General features: G+C 48.7%; 1 protein-coding gene across 1 annotated transcript in view; it reads left to right on the top strand.

Annotated features, from left to right (window-relative positions):
* The window catches only part of Srp68 (signal recognition particle 68), a 29,458-nt gene that overhangs the window by 7,979 nt on the left and 8,250 nt on the right, over positions 1–13,229 (top strand). Inside the window, exons 4-10 of the mRNA XM_031352518.1 lie at positions 1,825–2,020; positions 3,986–4,068; positions 4,328–4,437; positions 5,509–5,591; positions 6,425–6,565; positions 11,590–11,688; positions 12,942–13,006. Of these exons, the coding sequence (XP_031208378.1) occupies positions 1,825–2,020; positions 3,986–4,068; positions 4,328–4,437; positions 5,509–5,591; positions 6,425–6,565; positions 11,590–11,688; positions 12,942–13,006 (777 nt within the window). The remainder of the gene's footprint in view (positions 1–1,824; positions 2,021–3,985; positions 4,069–4,327; positions 4,438–5,508; positions 5,592–6,424; positions 6,566–11,589; positions 11,689–12,941; positions 13,007–13,229) is intronic.

The raw sequence follows: 13,229 nt of genomic DNA, 5'->3' as shown, positions 1-13,229 counted from the left end.
AAATCCACCTGCCTCTGCCTCCCAAGTGCTGGGATTAAAGGCGTGCGCCACCACCGCCCGGCTAAATATTTTTTAAGATTTGTTTATTTATCTTGTGTGTATGAGCACACTGTAGCTGTCTTTGGTCATTGAACAGGAACTCTTAGACACCCTATCTCAAATTGCTTCCCTCTCCCACCAAGAAAAGATGAGTTGTGAAGTAATATGCACTAAGTGTCCCCAGGAAGTCCGTCCTAGGCCTTGGGTTTGGACCAGATGGTTTCCTGCTGCCTGTTTGTATAAATTACGTTTTGTGGCTGGAGACATAGCTTGTTGGTAGAGTGCTTCCGTTCAAATGTGCACTTGAGTTTGGATCCCTGGCTCCACAGTACAAAGCTGGGTTGTGACCCAGCACTGGGGAGGTAGAAACAGCATTATCCCTGGGGTCCACTGCTTGGCCAGTGTATCCAAGGTGATGAGCTCCAGCTTGGCAGAGAGATCTGTCTCAGAAAGTAAAGTGGGGACAGATTATAGAGATGACACCCAGTGTTGACCTCTGACCTCCAAGTGCATGTCCATAATTGTACCACACATACATATACAAATCAAAAGTGCACATCTTTCATCCCAGCACTTGGGAGGTGGGGGCTAGTGACTATAAGTTCAAGGCCAGCCAAAACTCCACAGAGAAACCCTGTCTCAAAAACAAAACAAAACAGATTTAGTTCATTTAAGTATTGTTTACATTTTGTTAAAAGAATGATAGACTGATAGGCTTCTGATGAAGTTTCTTGGTTATTTTTGTGATTTCAGTGTTTGAACCCAGGGCCATTCTGCCCCAAACTTCAGCCTCAAGATCCTTTATTTTGGTTGGATAGAGGTTTTCTTTTTCTTTTTTTTTTAAAGATTAAGCCCTGCAGTGGTGGCGCACACCTTTAATCCCAGCACTTGGGAGGCAGAGGCAGGCGGATTTCTGAGTTTGAGGCCAGCCTGCTCTACAGAGTGAGTTCTAGGACAGCCAGGGCTACGCAGAGAAAACCTGTCTCGAAAAACCAGAAAAAAAAAAAAGATTAACAGGCCTGGTGGAGCAGGCCTGTAGTCTCAGCTATTTGGTAGGCTGAGGCAGAAGGATCTGAGATTGAAGACTTTCATGGGCAGCAGAATGCGAAGGCCAGCCTGGGCACTTGATAAGCTTCTGCCTCAAAAACAAAGTAGGGGCTGGGCAGCCAGCACTTGGCCACCGTCCATGAGTCTGGCTCTGAGTTTAATTTCCCATTAGAAGAAAGAGGAAAAAAAGCAATGAGACCACAGTTTAAAGCCTCCTGAGGATGTGCTGGCGGTAGGCGGGGCTGTGTGCATTAGTGCAGTGAGGTGCGGAAAGATCACTGTCCCCCCGTCACACAGCAGTACGTGAAGGCACAAGTCCTTTAGCGTAGCCTGTGGTACAGCGGTTCAACACTCCTCCATGTAACTGTCTCTGAGGTGTTTGGATGCTTGCCTGCCTTGAAATAGGATCTCACTCTGTAAGATCCTCCTGCCTTACCCGTGGGAGTGCTGGGGCTAGCATGGAGTGCCACCATGCCCAACAGCGCCTCCTACCACTTAGGCACTTGTTTCTGACTGGCTTCTGCCTAATCTGAGGGAGTAGAGACTTCAGTGAGGTGCCCTCTCTCCAGTGACTAGAATTGTGAGGTGTAGCCCTGGATGGTGTCAGACTTGGGACCTGTTCTGTGAGGAGTCCTGAGGGAGGGGCAGGAGGAAGGAGGAAAGCTCAGAGCACATCGGACCTCAGAATGCATTGGGTCCGGTCCCTGGCCTTTGTTCACTCCCAGCTCTCTGGTGTAGATACTTGCTGCTGGTGCTGATGGATGCAGAAAGAGCCTGGAGCTATGCCATGCAGCTCAAACAGGAAGCCAACACGGAGCCCCGGAAACGGTTTCACTTGCTGTCTCGCCTTCGCAAAGCCGTGAAGCACGCCGAGGAACTGGAACGCTTGTGTGAGAGCAACCGAGTGGATGCCAGGACCAAGCTTGAGGCTCAGGTCGCTGTCTTACCTCATTGTGGGATTAGACATGACTTCAAAACAAACCGCAGCTAGACAGAGCAGCTCCTTACTAGGCACAAACGCTACCACTGAGCTATAGTTCTCATCTTTCTTTGAAGGGCTAAGTGTATCTTATTTTTCGGGTTTTTGTTTTTTACTAGTTCTAGTCTTTTAATAAAAATCAGGCTTCTTTTAGTGCGTAGGTAGAAAAGTTTATATTTTATATCTGGGAAAGCTCCCAGGAATATTTTTGGCAATGAATTGTTTTAGAGGTGACATATAAGTTCTGCTCAATATTTTTAAGTTATCTTATGTGTAGCTTTTTGCCTGCATGTCTATACTTTATGTGCATGCTGGAGGTGAGAGATAGTAAAACTTATATTCAACTTGGTATTGTTTTTAATTGCTTTTTTAAAGATTTATTTATTTTATATATGCACACCAGAAGAGGGCGTCAGATCCCATTACAGATGGTTGTGAGACTCCATGTGGGTGCTGGGATTTGAACTCAGGACCTCTGGAAGGGCAGTCAGTGCTCTTATCCACTGAACCATCTCTCCAGCCCTGTTTTTAATTATTTTAGGTGTGACTATTTTATTTACATGGATACAGCATGTGTGATTGGTACTCCTTGAGGTCAGAAGAGAATGTTGGTTCTGAGTTACAGACAGTTGTGAGCTGCCATATGTGTGAAGAATTGAACCTGGGTCCTCTGGGGGAATAGCCAGTTGTCTTAACTCTCTTAACTGCTTAGCCATCCCTCCAGGTCTACTTTTGTTTTTATAAACTGGGCCTTATATAGTTTAGGCTTAACCTGCACCCAACCGAACAGCCAAGCCTAGACAAGTGCCAAGGTTATAATCATGTAGGAGAGAGAGTGCGGGTTCTCCACCCGGGCTGGAACCAGATTCATACTCCCCCGCCTCAGTATCTTGAATGCTCGAGGACTTTAAGGTGTGCACTGTCATGCTGGCAGTGTTGAAATTTAACAAAAATGACTACTGTATCTGGGATGTGGGTGTGGCTGTGGGGTGACATGTTTGTGGAAGAAAACGGTTGGGACTTGGGTTTCAGGGATCAAACTGAGGCTCTCTAGTAACATTTATCTGCTGAGCATCTCCAAGGCCCAGTATTGAACCTCGGATGCTTCTGTGATAGTCTAGAAACCAGTTATTAAGTGAGATGAACATGTGTCCTTGGAATACGATGCTCTGCCCTGAGCTGTGCCCTGAGCTGTGCCCTGAGCTGAGCCCTGAGCTGTGCCCTGTGTGTCCTTTGTTTTGAAGTTCTTTCCTGGGAAGAAATGAACCGTAAAAGCTATCTATATATCACACTATTATTTTAGTAAGTTTTTCTCTTTAAAAGTCAACTTGATGGTGCTGGAGAGATGGCTCAGTGGTTAGAGCACCAGCTGTTCTTCCACAGGTCCTGGGTTCATTTCCCAGCCCCAACATGGCAGCTCACAGCTGTCTGTAACTCCTGTTCCAGGAGCTATGATGCTGTCTCTGGGCACCAGGCACACATTCAGTACACAGATATGTATGCTGGCAAAACACCCACACATTTGAATAAGAAAGAAAGGCCAGTCTGAATCCAGATCAGGGAGGCACATATCTTCCACTCCTCCAGCACTCAGGAGGCAGAGGCAGGGGGAACTCTGTGAGTTCAAGGCCAGTCTGGTCTTCATAGCGATTTCTAGGCCAGCTAGAGCTGCACGGTGAGAAGCTGCACATCTCTAGAAAAGAAAGGGAGAGAGAGAGCCATCATGCACGAGCCACCATAGTCAGAAGCCATCGTGAGCATGGGGCCAGAATATTGGTCTTTGTAGGCTAAGCATGAAGCTCGGTGGTCGAGTACCTGCCTAGTATACACAGAAGTCTGGGTTCCTTCCATAGCACCCCAACAGCAACAAAACAAACCTGGAAAGCTCCTTGCTTATTGGTTCTTTGCGTTCTCTTGCAGGCCTACACAGCTTACCTCTCAGGAATGTTGCGCTTTGAACATCAAGAATGGAAAGCTGCCATTGAGGCTTTCAACAAATGCAAGTAAGTCCTCTGGTCCAGAGATGATCCTAGTGCCAATCACAGCCACAGCCAGGTTGCAAACCCTGTTACTGGCTTCACAGAAGTTAGAACATTTTCTTTCTCCCTTTTGTTTTTAGAATACACCATGCCCCTCTGGTGCTCAGCAAATACCCTCCAGAGTGCTGTGTTTTGGTTCTGATCGCATGGTCCTCCTGAGTTTTCTTTTCTTAAAATACTGCTTCCATGTTTTAAGAATGTCTTGTCATCTCTTTGCTCACAGAACTATCTATGAGAAGCTAGCGAGTGCGTTCACAGAGGAGCAGGCTGTGCTATACAACCAGCGTGTGGAAGAGATCTCGCCCAACATCCGCTACTGTGCATATAACATTGGTGAGCAGGCTCTGGTGCAATAGTGCTCCAGTGAGGTGCAGTGAGGTGCACCTCACCTCACTCGCTGGGTGGCTTGTGTGACTTTCCCTGTGTTTCAGCATCCAGCCATGGCCTGAGATTGCTGCTCTTTTGCTTGTTTTTGGGTTTCACCCATGTAGACCAGGCTGGCCTCAAACTCAGAGACCCACCTGCCTCTGCCTCCCAAGTGCTGGGACTAAGGGTGGGCACCACACAGTATTGCTGGGTTAGCCTTAGTTTTAGTGATAGTAATAGTATAGCTGTCCGATGTACACTGTGTCCTACACACACACACACACACACACACACACACACACACACACACACACACACACAGTGATGGAGAGCTGTCTTTGACAGCCCCACTCCAGTCTGTAGACCTTGGCTGTTTGGCTTCTGTTCTCATCCCTTTATTGTCTCCACTCCCTAAGAACAGGTTAGAATTTCCAGCCAATGTTATCTTACATTTTTGGAGAAGTTTTAGATATACAGTAAAACCAAGTGGAAGATGAGAGAATTTTCATGTTCTCGCTGAGCCCAAACCTGCGCAACTTGCCATCATCTCCCTGAAAGATGCCAACATTTGTGCCTGTGTGCCTGTCCGTGTTTCTGTGTACTATGTGCATGCATTGCCTGAGGAGGTCGGAGGAGGCTAGCAGTTCCCTGGATCCTCTGTGAGAGCAGCGAATGCCCTCGCTGCTGAGCTGCCCTCACTGCTGAGCCATCTTCAGCCACATGGGAGGGCTGCTGTACAGTCGAGCCCATGTTAACATACTGTAGTTTCCCAAAGTCCACAGCGAGTCTTAGGGCTCAGCTTGGCACTGAGCTCTTGGGGACATAGACCAGTCTGAGGGGGTGTACCACGTTGTTACCAGTGCTCCCAAGGCTCCAGTCAGGCTCATTTTGAAAAGACTCATCTTCAGAGCAGATGGTGCCGAGGGTCTGCTGCAGTGTGTCCCATTTCACTAGGGGAAGGAACTGTCAGTCTAAACTAAATTGAGGGGTGGTCAAGAAAGCACAAAACCCTAAACGCCCCCACCCTTTCTCTCTCAGGGGACCAGTCAGCTATCAATGAGCTTATGCAGATGAGACTGAGATCTGGGGGCACAGAGGGGCTCCTTGCTGAAAAACTTGAGGTAATACACAATCCAGTGTCTCGGGATATTTACTGTCATTGTGTGTATATTTATAGCTATATGTACATTAAATTGTTCCTTAAATAGTTTAAGGATTTAACTTATATGTATGTTTACTGTCAACATAGACATATATATGTGTGTGTCTATGTTGGCTTTTTTTCGGTAATTCTGGCTGGCCTACAGGTCACAGAGATCTGCTTAGCTATGCCTCCTGAGTGCTATCAAAAGGATATGTCACTACACTTGATTTATAATCTCACTATGTAGCCCTGGCTAGTCTGGATCTTGCTATGTAGATCAGGCTGTCCTTGAACTCATAGAAATCACGTGCTTCTGCCTCCCAAGTGCTGGGATTGAGGTGTGTGCCACCACTCCTGGAAGCCTTTTCCCTAAATATTTATACATTAACGTGTGTGTGTGTGTGTGTGTGTGTGTGTGTGTGTGTGTGTGTGTGTGAGTGTGAGTGTGTGTGAGTGTGTGTGTGGTGGGAGGGGAGTTCATTGTATAACTTATGCAGATTTCATGGTAATCCTCCTGCCTTGGTCTTATAAGTGTTGGGATTACAGATGTGAGCTATTATATCTGGCAACCTATTTCCTCCCTGAGCAAGTAACATAGATTCATAGCAAAAGGAAGAAATTTTAAAACTGGAGGAAGAATTTTGACTTACCATAAACTAAACTTCATGATACCAGGCAAAAATTCAAAATGAGGAATTTTGCATGCTTCAGGTGTGTGCCTTGTTGGTTGTGAAGAGATGGCTGGCAGGTGGATTGTTCTCCCTGTCACAGAGCCACTGCTAAAGCTCTGATCTCTAAACTCCTGTGCAGGCCTTGATCACTCAGACTCGAGCCAAGCAGGCAGCGACCATGAGTGAGGTGGAGTGGAGAGGCCGGACAGTTCCTGTGAAAATCGACAAAGTGAGGATCTTCCTACTGGGACTGGCCGACAACGAAGCCGCTATTGTCCAGGTGAGGAGGGGACCCTTGGTACTCTCCTGTGTGTATGAAGGGGTGTCATTTACAGTGACAGTCATGGGAAAAGGAGCTCTAAGAGGCTGGCTCACCACTGAGGGCCACCCTGGGGCAGCAGGGGCAGCTGCTGTCCCCACCTCCTTGCCCTCAGGGCCAACCTTCATTCCTGGGCCATTCACAAGAGCCCGGGTGAACCAGAATATCTGGTTCTGTCTGCGGTCTGCACGTTAATGGCCGTATCCTTGAAGCTGATTATTGGCATAATTACCTACTTGTGGCTGTGAACAAGCAGATGTAGCCCCACAGATAGGAGTCTAGGAGTCTTCCTGCGGCAACAGCGAGGCCCCTTAGAGTTCCTCCACAGGAGGTGAAGGGCATCTTTTAAAACACTGAGGTCCGTCGGCCTCTCAGGTCCAGAGCTGCTAGCGCCTGGCACGTGCTGAGCCTGCATTGCCACTGCACTGCTGAGGCTGGTACGCACCCAGCCTAACAGCCGCTTTCACTAAGGCTGCTTTGGGTCAGGAGCAGCTTTTTAACAACTGAAGGATTTCCTTATGTGTTGGCCTGTGCCACGTACTCCCTGCCACCATTTTTCCTAAAGTGGAGTGATACAACAGCACCAGGAAGTTTGTTTTTCTTAAACTAGAGGGCTGGAGAGCTAACTTTAGTTTTTCACGTTTATTTATTTTGTGAGTGAGCTCACACACAACACGTGTTTGGATTTTTTGTGACTATGGGCTGACATCTGGATAGACAGTCGTAAAGCAGCTCAGGGGCTGGGGTGCAGTTCGGGGGCAGCAAGTATACTCATGCTGGAGACCTCAGAGCAGTCCCTAGCACCAGGAGGGAGAAGCAGTTCAGGGTTGACCAAGGTTTTGATGATACCCGGAAGAAAGAAAGTAAAGTGACCATGTTCCAATCTAGCCAACCATTGTCAGTTCGTTTAAGTCAAGAGTTTGCGTGTTCATAGAATGAAATGAGTATTTTCTAGTTACTGTCCATCTCATCATGCAGATAATAGCAGGTGTGTGTCTTAAAGCCCGAGTGTTGTCTGCCATCAGACACACACTGCACAGGGGCACAGGGGGCACAGGGGTCATGCACCTTAAGGGACGAAGCAGCAAAGCTTTGCTACATGAAGCGGTTTTGTGTCTGGTCAGTTCCGGTTTTTCAGGGCTGAGATCAGACCCACACCCTAAAGCATGCTAGGCAGTTGCTCTGCCATGGAGCTCCACCTCAGCCCGGCTCCATGGTTTGTTTTGTTTGAAATAGGTTCTCGTTCTGAAGCCTGGAACTTGCTAAGTAGACCAGGCTGGCTTCAAACTCAACAGGCCTGCCTGTGCCTTCTGAGTGCTGGGATTAAAGGCCTGGGGGGCCACACTTGGATTTCTCCCTGCTTTTTTTGTTTTTTTGTTTTTTGTTTTTGGCTTTTTGAGACAGATTTCTGTGTAGCCCTGGCTGTTCTGGAACTCACTTTGTAGACCAGGCTGGCCTCGAACTCACAGAGACCTACCTTTCTCTGCCTCCCGAGTGCTGGGATCAAAGAGTTTTTTCTATGTTTTTAATTACTATAGATTTCTCAAACACAGAACACTGTCTTAAGTTTTAAACTTATATTTTATTTTTTCACCATGTGTGGGGGCCACATGTGCACACGTGTTGGCAAGCGCCCTCTAAGCCTACCACAGGGAGGCTGAAACCGGCAGGCGACGCTGTGACAGCCTGGAGGTTCGCTCTGTTTGTGAGTGAATAGTTATTCAGTTCAGCCTCCTGCCGCAGAATGTCGGTGCTGGTGACTTGGCCTTCTACATGGACCCTTTTCTTCAAGAAGAAAAAGAGCTGCCAACGGGCAACTCCACGGGAGTACAAGCGCTGGAGTATGGCTGCTCTGTCGTGTGTGTGTGTGTGTGTGTGTGTGTGTGTGTGTGTGTGTGTGTGTGTATACAAGTGCACGTGAGAGTTTGTTTGGTTTCTTGAAACAGGGTTTCTCTGTGTAGCCCTTGCTGTCCTGGAACTCACTCTGTAGACCAGGCTGGCCTCGAACTCAGAAATCCATCTGCCTCTGCCTCCTAAGTGCTGGGATTAAAAGCGTGCCCTACCACTGCCTGGCTTTCAGTTTTTGTTTTTTTTTAATTAAAGATTTATTTGTTTCATGTGAGTACACTGTAGCTGTCTTCATGTGCACCAGAAGAGGGCATCAGATCCCATTACAGATGGTTGTGAGCCACCATGTGGTTGCTGGGAATTGAACTCAGGACCTCTGGAAGAACAGTCAGTGCTCTTAACTGCTGAGCCATCTCTCCAGGTCCCCCCTCCCCCCCAAAGAAACAACAAGAAAAGCCCAGCCTTTCTTTATTTTCTAGTGTTTTTTTTTTCTTCTGAACCTCTCTCTCAGGCTGGGTGAGACTTGGTTCCTATCCCCATTATTTTCCTGTGGGTGTGGTGGAGAATGTGCTTGCCTGTGTGTCTCTTAGTCACACACTGCCATCTCCCCCAAATTCCTGTCAACCAGTGACAACCACCCAGCTGTGTCTAACAGCGGGCGACACTGTGGCGCGGTGTCCCTGCACTGGCTGGCCCAGAGGCATCACTGGAGAAGAAAGACCGGAGCACGCCCTGAGTGTTTAGAGTTTCGCTGATTGAGACTAGCAGGCAGGTCATCATTTCCAGGCTTCAGACACGGTGACATTGGCACACCGGGAACAGGGTCCAGCCGGGCCACATGTTTTTCTGTAGGGAATGTGTATGCCATTGTGTACTGGCTCCATAGCAGATGTGGCAGGCTGGGGTGTGGAGTGAGGAGTCCTGCCCCTGCATGTTGAAAGGTGTGTCTCCTTTTGGGAGTCATCTTGGCATCAAGTATAGGTTCTAGCGTAAATGGGAGCAGTAAATATATGAAGACTTCCTGTTTGGAGACATTTTGCCCTAGGCAGGAAGATCCGTGCCAAGTTCTCAGATACTGGTGGTCTCTGAGTCACTCAATATCCGTAGGCGGCATGTGAAAACCATCCCACTAAGTCCTTCCCTTCAGACAGACCTTTTCCTTGGTTATTGTGGAATATCTTCATAAATCCTTACTGAGATGTAGAACGTTGGCAAGCGTCAGAAGTTTGTCCTCTGTACTCTGGTGCTGACTCGACCACAGAGGCAGTGACAGCCACAGAGGCAGTGACGAGGCTTAGCATTCTGGCATCCTTTTTTTTTTTTTTTTTTTAGTAGAGAATAGAGTTTATTCAGGGCACAGGGAGGGGAGTTGAGAAGATAGTAGAGACCAAGAAAGGCAGAGAGAGAGTAGAGGAGTGGAGGCCAGCCATGAGCACTGGAGAGAGGGGAGAGGAATGGAGGGTGGGGGGGTCAGGAGGGAGAGCTAGACCAAGAATTCAAGAGCGAATCTTTTGATTTTTAAATTTGAACATTTCTTATCAGTAGGAAAGAAGACAGATCCTCACTTATTGCCCGTTGTCAGACAGCTTAGCCTCACCCATCTGAAGCAGTGCTGCCATGGATTTGCGGGTTCTAGGGCTAACCCCTTCTGTGGTGACTGTCCAGGTCCTTAAATGGCTCCACGGGGGCTCACCTGTCTTAGTTCCACAGTTCCTCTGAGACCTCAGCGTCTCCTGAGGTGATGGAGAGGAGCCTCTAGAGCCGCAGTGGACAGGACAGCACCTCGCACAAAGTACCTAGATGTTTAGTCCCAGCAGTACATGCTGAGGTCCACTGCCTGGTGGACCGTGGCTAGAGCACATGTCCATCCTGCACGTCAGTTGGACAGTAGGCCCTGCTCTGGTGGGAAGTGAGCTAGCTGATGGGGCCGCGTTTGCCTTCAAGGTACGGGAGGTCATGTCCCTGGTCAGTTTCCCAACTTAGTAAGGGACAGGAAAGTCAGGTGGCCCATAAGTGCAAGTGTCTTTGTGGTATATATTGGGCAATTTACAGATATTTCTTTACACTAGAAAGTAGGAAAAACACAGAGATCTTCAGAAACTTTTATCTGAGCTCCTTCGCCTCTCACAGGAGTGGGCGGTGTTGTGGGCGGGCTTCTGTGGTCCCTGAGAGGCCAGTTGAAGGCTGGTGTTTTCTCAGGTTGTCTGTTCTGTGGAATGCTGCCGCTTTCGCTTCAGTGGGTCTGCTGGTGGCACGGGGCCATCTGCTTTCTGCCTTTTGTGGCTTCCCTGCTTGGTCAGATTCTTTAGGACGGTAACATGGTGTGGCAGGCATTCAATTAATGAATCACTGTCGTTTATCCAAGCAGTGTATCAAGGGTGACGCCTCGTACTGGGAGAAAACTGTCACCTCTTTTTTTGTCAACCATTTCTGCCTAGAAGTCGTTCTCAAAGAGAATGACTATATCCACCTGTAAGGAGGCAGCACCTCAAGGGACTCTGTAAGCTCCTCTAGGGCTGTAAGCTCCTCTAGGGCTGTAAGCTCCTCTAGGGCTGTAAGCTCCTCTAGGGCTGTAAGCTCCTCTAGGGCTGTAAGCTCCTCTAGGGCTGTAAGCTCCTCTAGGGCTGCGAGGTGACAGCCCTTAGCAGAGGTGGAGTCACTGCAAGGAAGCTGAGCTATGGAAGACACTCAGAGCACCAGAGCCCTGGCAGCTGAGGTGCCCACAGAGCCCTGGCAGCTGAGGTGCCCGCAGAGCCCTGGCAGCTGAGGTGCCCGCAGATGGGGTTCTTCTCAGTGTGCTCGAGTTTTCATTCCTTCCCACTGCAGTGAGTGATGGGTCAGAGTGTCCTGTGCATGGTGACTCGTGAAAGGCCGTTAGGGCTGGAGTTAAGATCAGCTGCTGCTCTCAGGGCCCAGGCTCAGATCCCCGCACACTGTTGGGTGGCTCCCAACTCTAGCTCCAGGGAATCTGCCACCCTTTTGGCCTCCATGGGCCCCTGTACTCATGCATGTACACACAGAACTTTTAATGGATCATGGGGAAGGGGAGTGTGCACATGTAGGGGAGGTTGAGGTTACTGCCGTGATTCCTCCAGTCTGCTCCAAACAGTCTTTTGCTCCATTTTGCCACTGTGTAGGCTGAAAGTGAAGAAACGAAGGAGCGTCTGTTCGAGTCCATGCTCAGCGAGTGCCGAGATGCGCTCCAGGCTGTGAGGGAAGAGCTGAAGCCTGATCAGGTCAGCCCATTTTCTGCCTTGTGCTGGGTCCTCTGTGTCCCCATCTGTGCTGCCCATTTGTAGATGCGATCAGCTTGTAAGCAGCAGAGGCCTCTGGCTCCAGTTTACACTTCATTCTCTTGGCCATTCTTTAGTCATCCAGTGGTCTCAACTGCTTGTCTCCGGGGGCACTGCCTTTCCTAATGGTGCCTCTGGACTGAAAACCTAAGAACCACTTTATACCACACCCTAGTGTCTCCCTCGTGTTGTGTCCCCAGTAGATGATTCTGCATGTTTGTTGGTCTTCTGTAGATGCAGAATCTAACTGTGTAGCTCAGAATGGATTCCAATTCATGCCTCCTGCCTTAGCCTGTGGAGAGCTGGGTTTGCAGAAGTTGAGGGCATGACTGGTTTCCACCTGTTTTGTTTGTTTGTTTGTTTTGTTTTGTTTTGTTTTTCAAGACAGTATTTCTCTGTATAGCCCTGGCTGTCCTGGAACTCACTCTGTAGACCAGACTAGCCTCAAACTCAGAAATCCACCTGCCTCTGCCTCCCAAGTACTGGGATTAAAGATATGTGCCACCACTGCCCGGCTCCACCTGTTCTTAAATGGTATTTTAACTTATACTGAGGTGGCTCTAAAGGTGAGGTGGTGCACACCTGTAATTGTAACATTCTGTAGACAGAGGCAGGAGGACTGCCAGTTTGGTAATTGAAAAACACTTAATTTATACCTAGAGTCTCTTCTACTCTGTGTGGTAACATCTCCATGGATGCTGGAGGTCAAGGATGTGGGTGGCTGAAGGGACTGACTCCAACCTCGCTCACACTGGCACAGGGTCTAAAGCAGAGACTGTGGTCTCACTGCTTTTTTTGTTTTGTGGTTTACTATATGTTGAACCTAGGACTTTGTGCATGCTAGGCAAGTCTTGTGGGTTTTTTTAAAAGAAGTTTGAGCCAAGATCTCACTAAGTTCCCAGTCTGTAATCAAACTCAGGCTCTTCTGTCTCAGTCTTGTGATATCCAGCACTGGCCGTGTGTGCTGCACCTGACAGGACTGTCTGACTGTAGAGTTTGGGGCAGGACAGAAGCCTCAGCTGGTGTTGGCAGCATCTGTCAAGGCCAGGCGTTGACTGACAGTGATGTCGGGTAATCTTGTCCTGCTGTCAGTGGATCCCTGAGGGCACGGCAGGCACTTGGTGCCCGGCAGGCACTTGGTGGTAGTTGAGGGCACTGAGAACCAAGGGCAAGAGTTGTACTCTTTACCTTTTCAGAAACAGAGAGACTATACCCTTGATGGAGAGTCGGGGAAGGTGTCCAACCTCCAGTACCTGCACAGGTGAGTTTGACTTCTGCGTGTGTTTATATGCAGTTACATTTTTAAACTTTATTTTATATATGCAGTTGTCCGCATGCATATCTGTGCACCACGTGTCCCTGCTGCTCCTGGAGGCCAGAGGAGGGAGTTGAGTCCCCTGGACCTAGCTGGGATTCCAGATGGTTGTGAGCTGTCATGGGGTGCTGGGACTCCGAGCACCCACAGATGGTTGTGAGCTGTCATG

The sequence above is a fragment of the Mastomys coucha genome, unplaced genomic scaffold (genome assembly GCF_008632895.1).
Source record: "Mastomys coucha isolate ucsf_1 unplaced genomic scaffold, UCSF_Mcou_1 pScaffold5, whole genome shotgun sequence".
In the NCBI taxonomy this organism is placed as follows: domain Eukaryota; kingdom Metazoa; phylum Chordata; class Mammalia; order Rodentia; family Muridae; genus Mastomys; species Mastomys coucha.
This window is presented reverse-complemented; position numbering and strand designations above follow the sequence as displayed.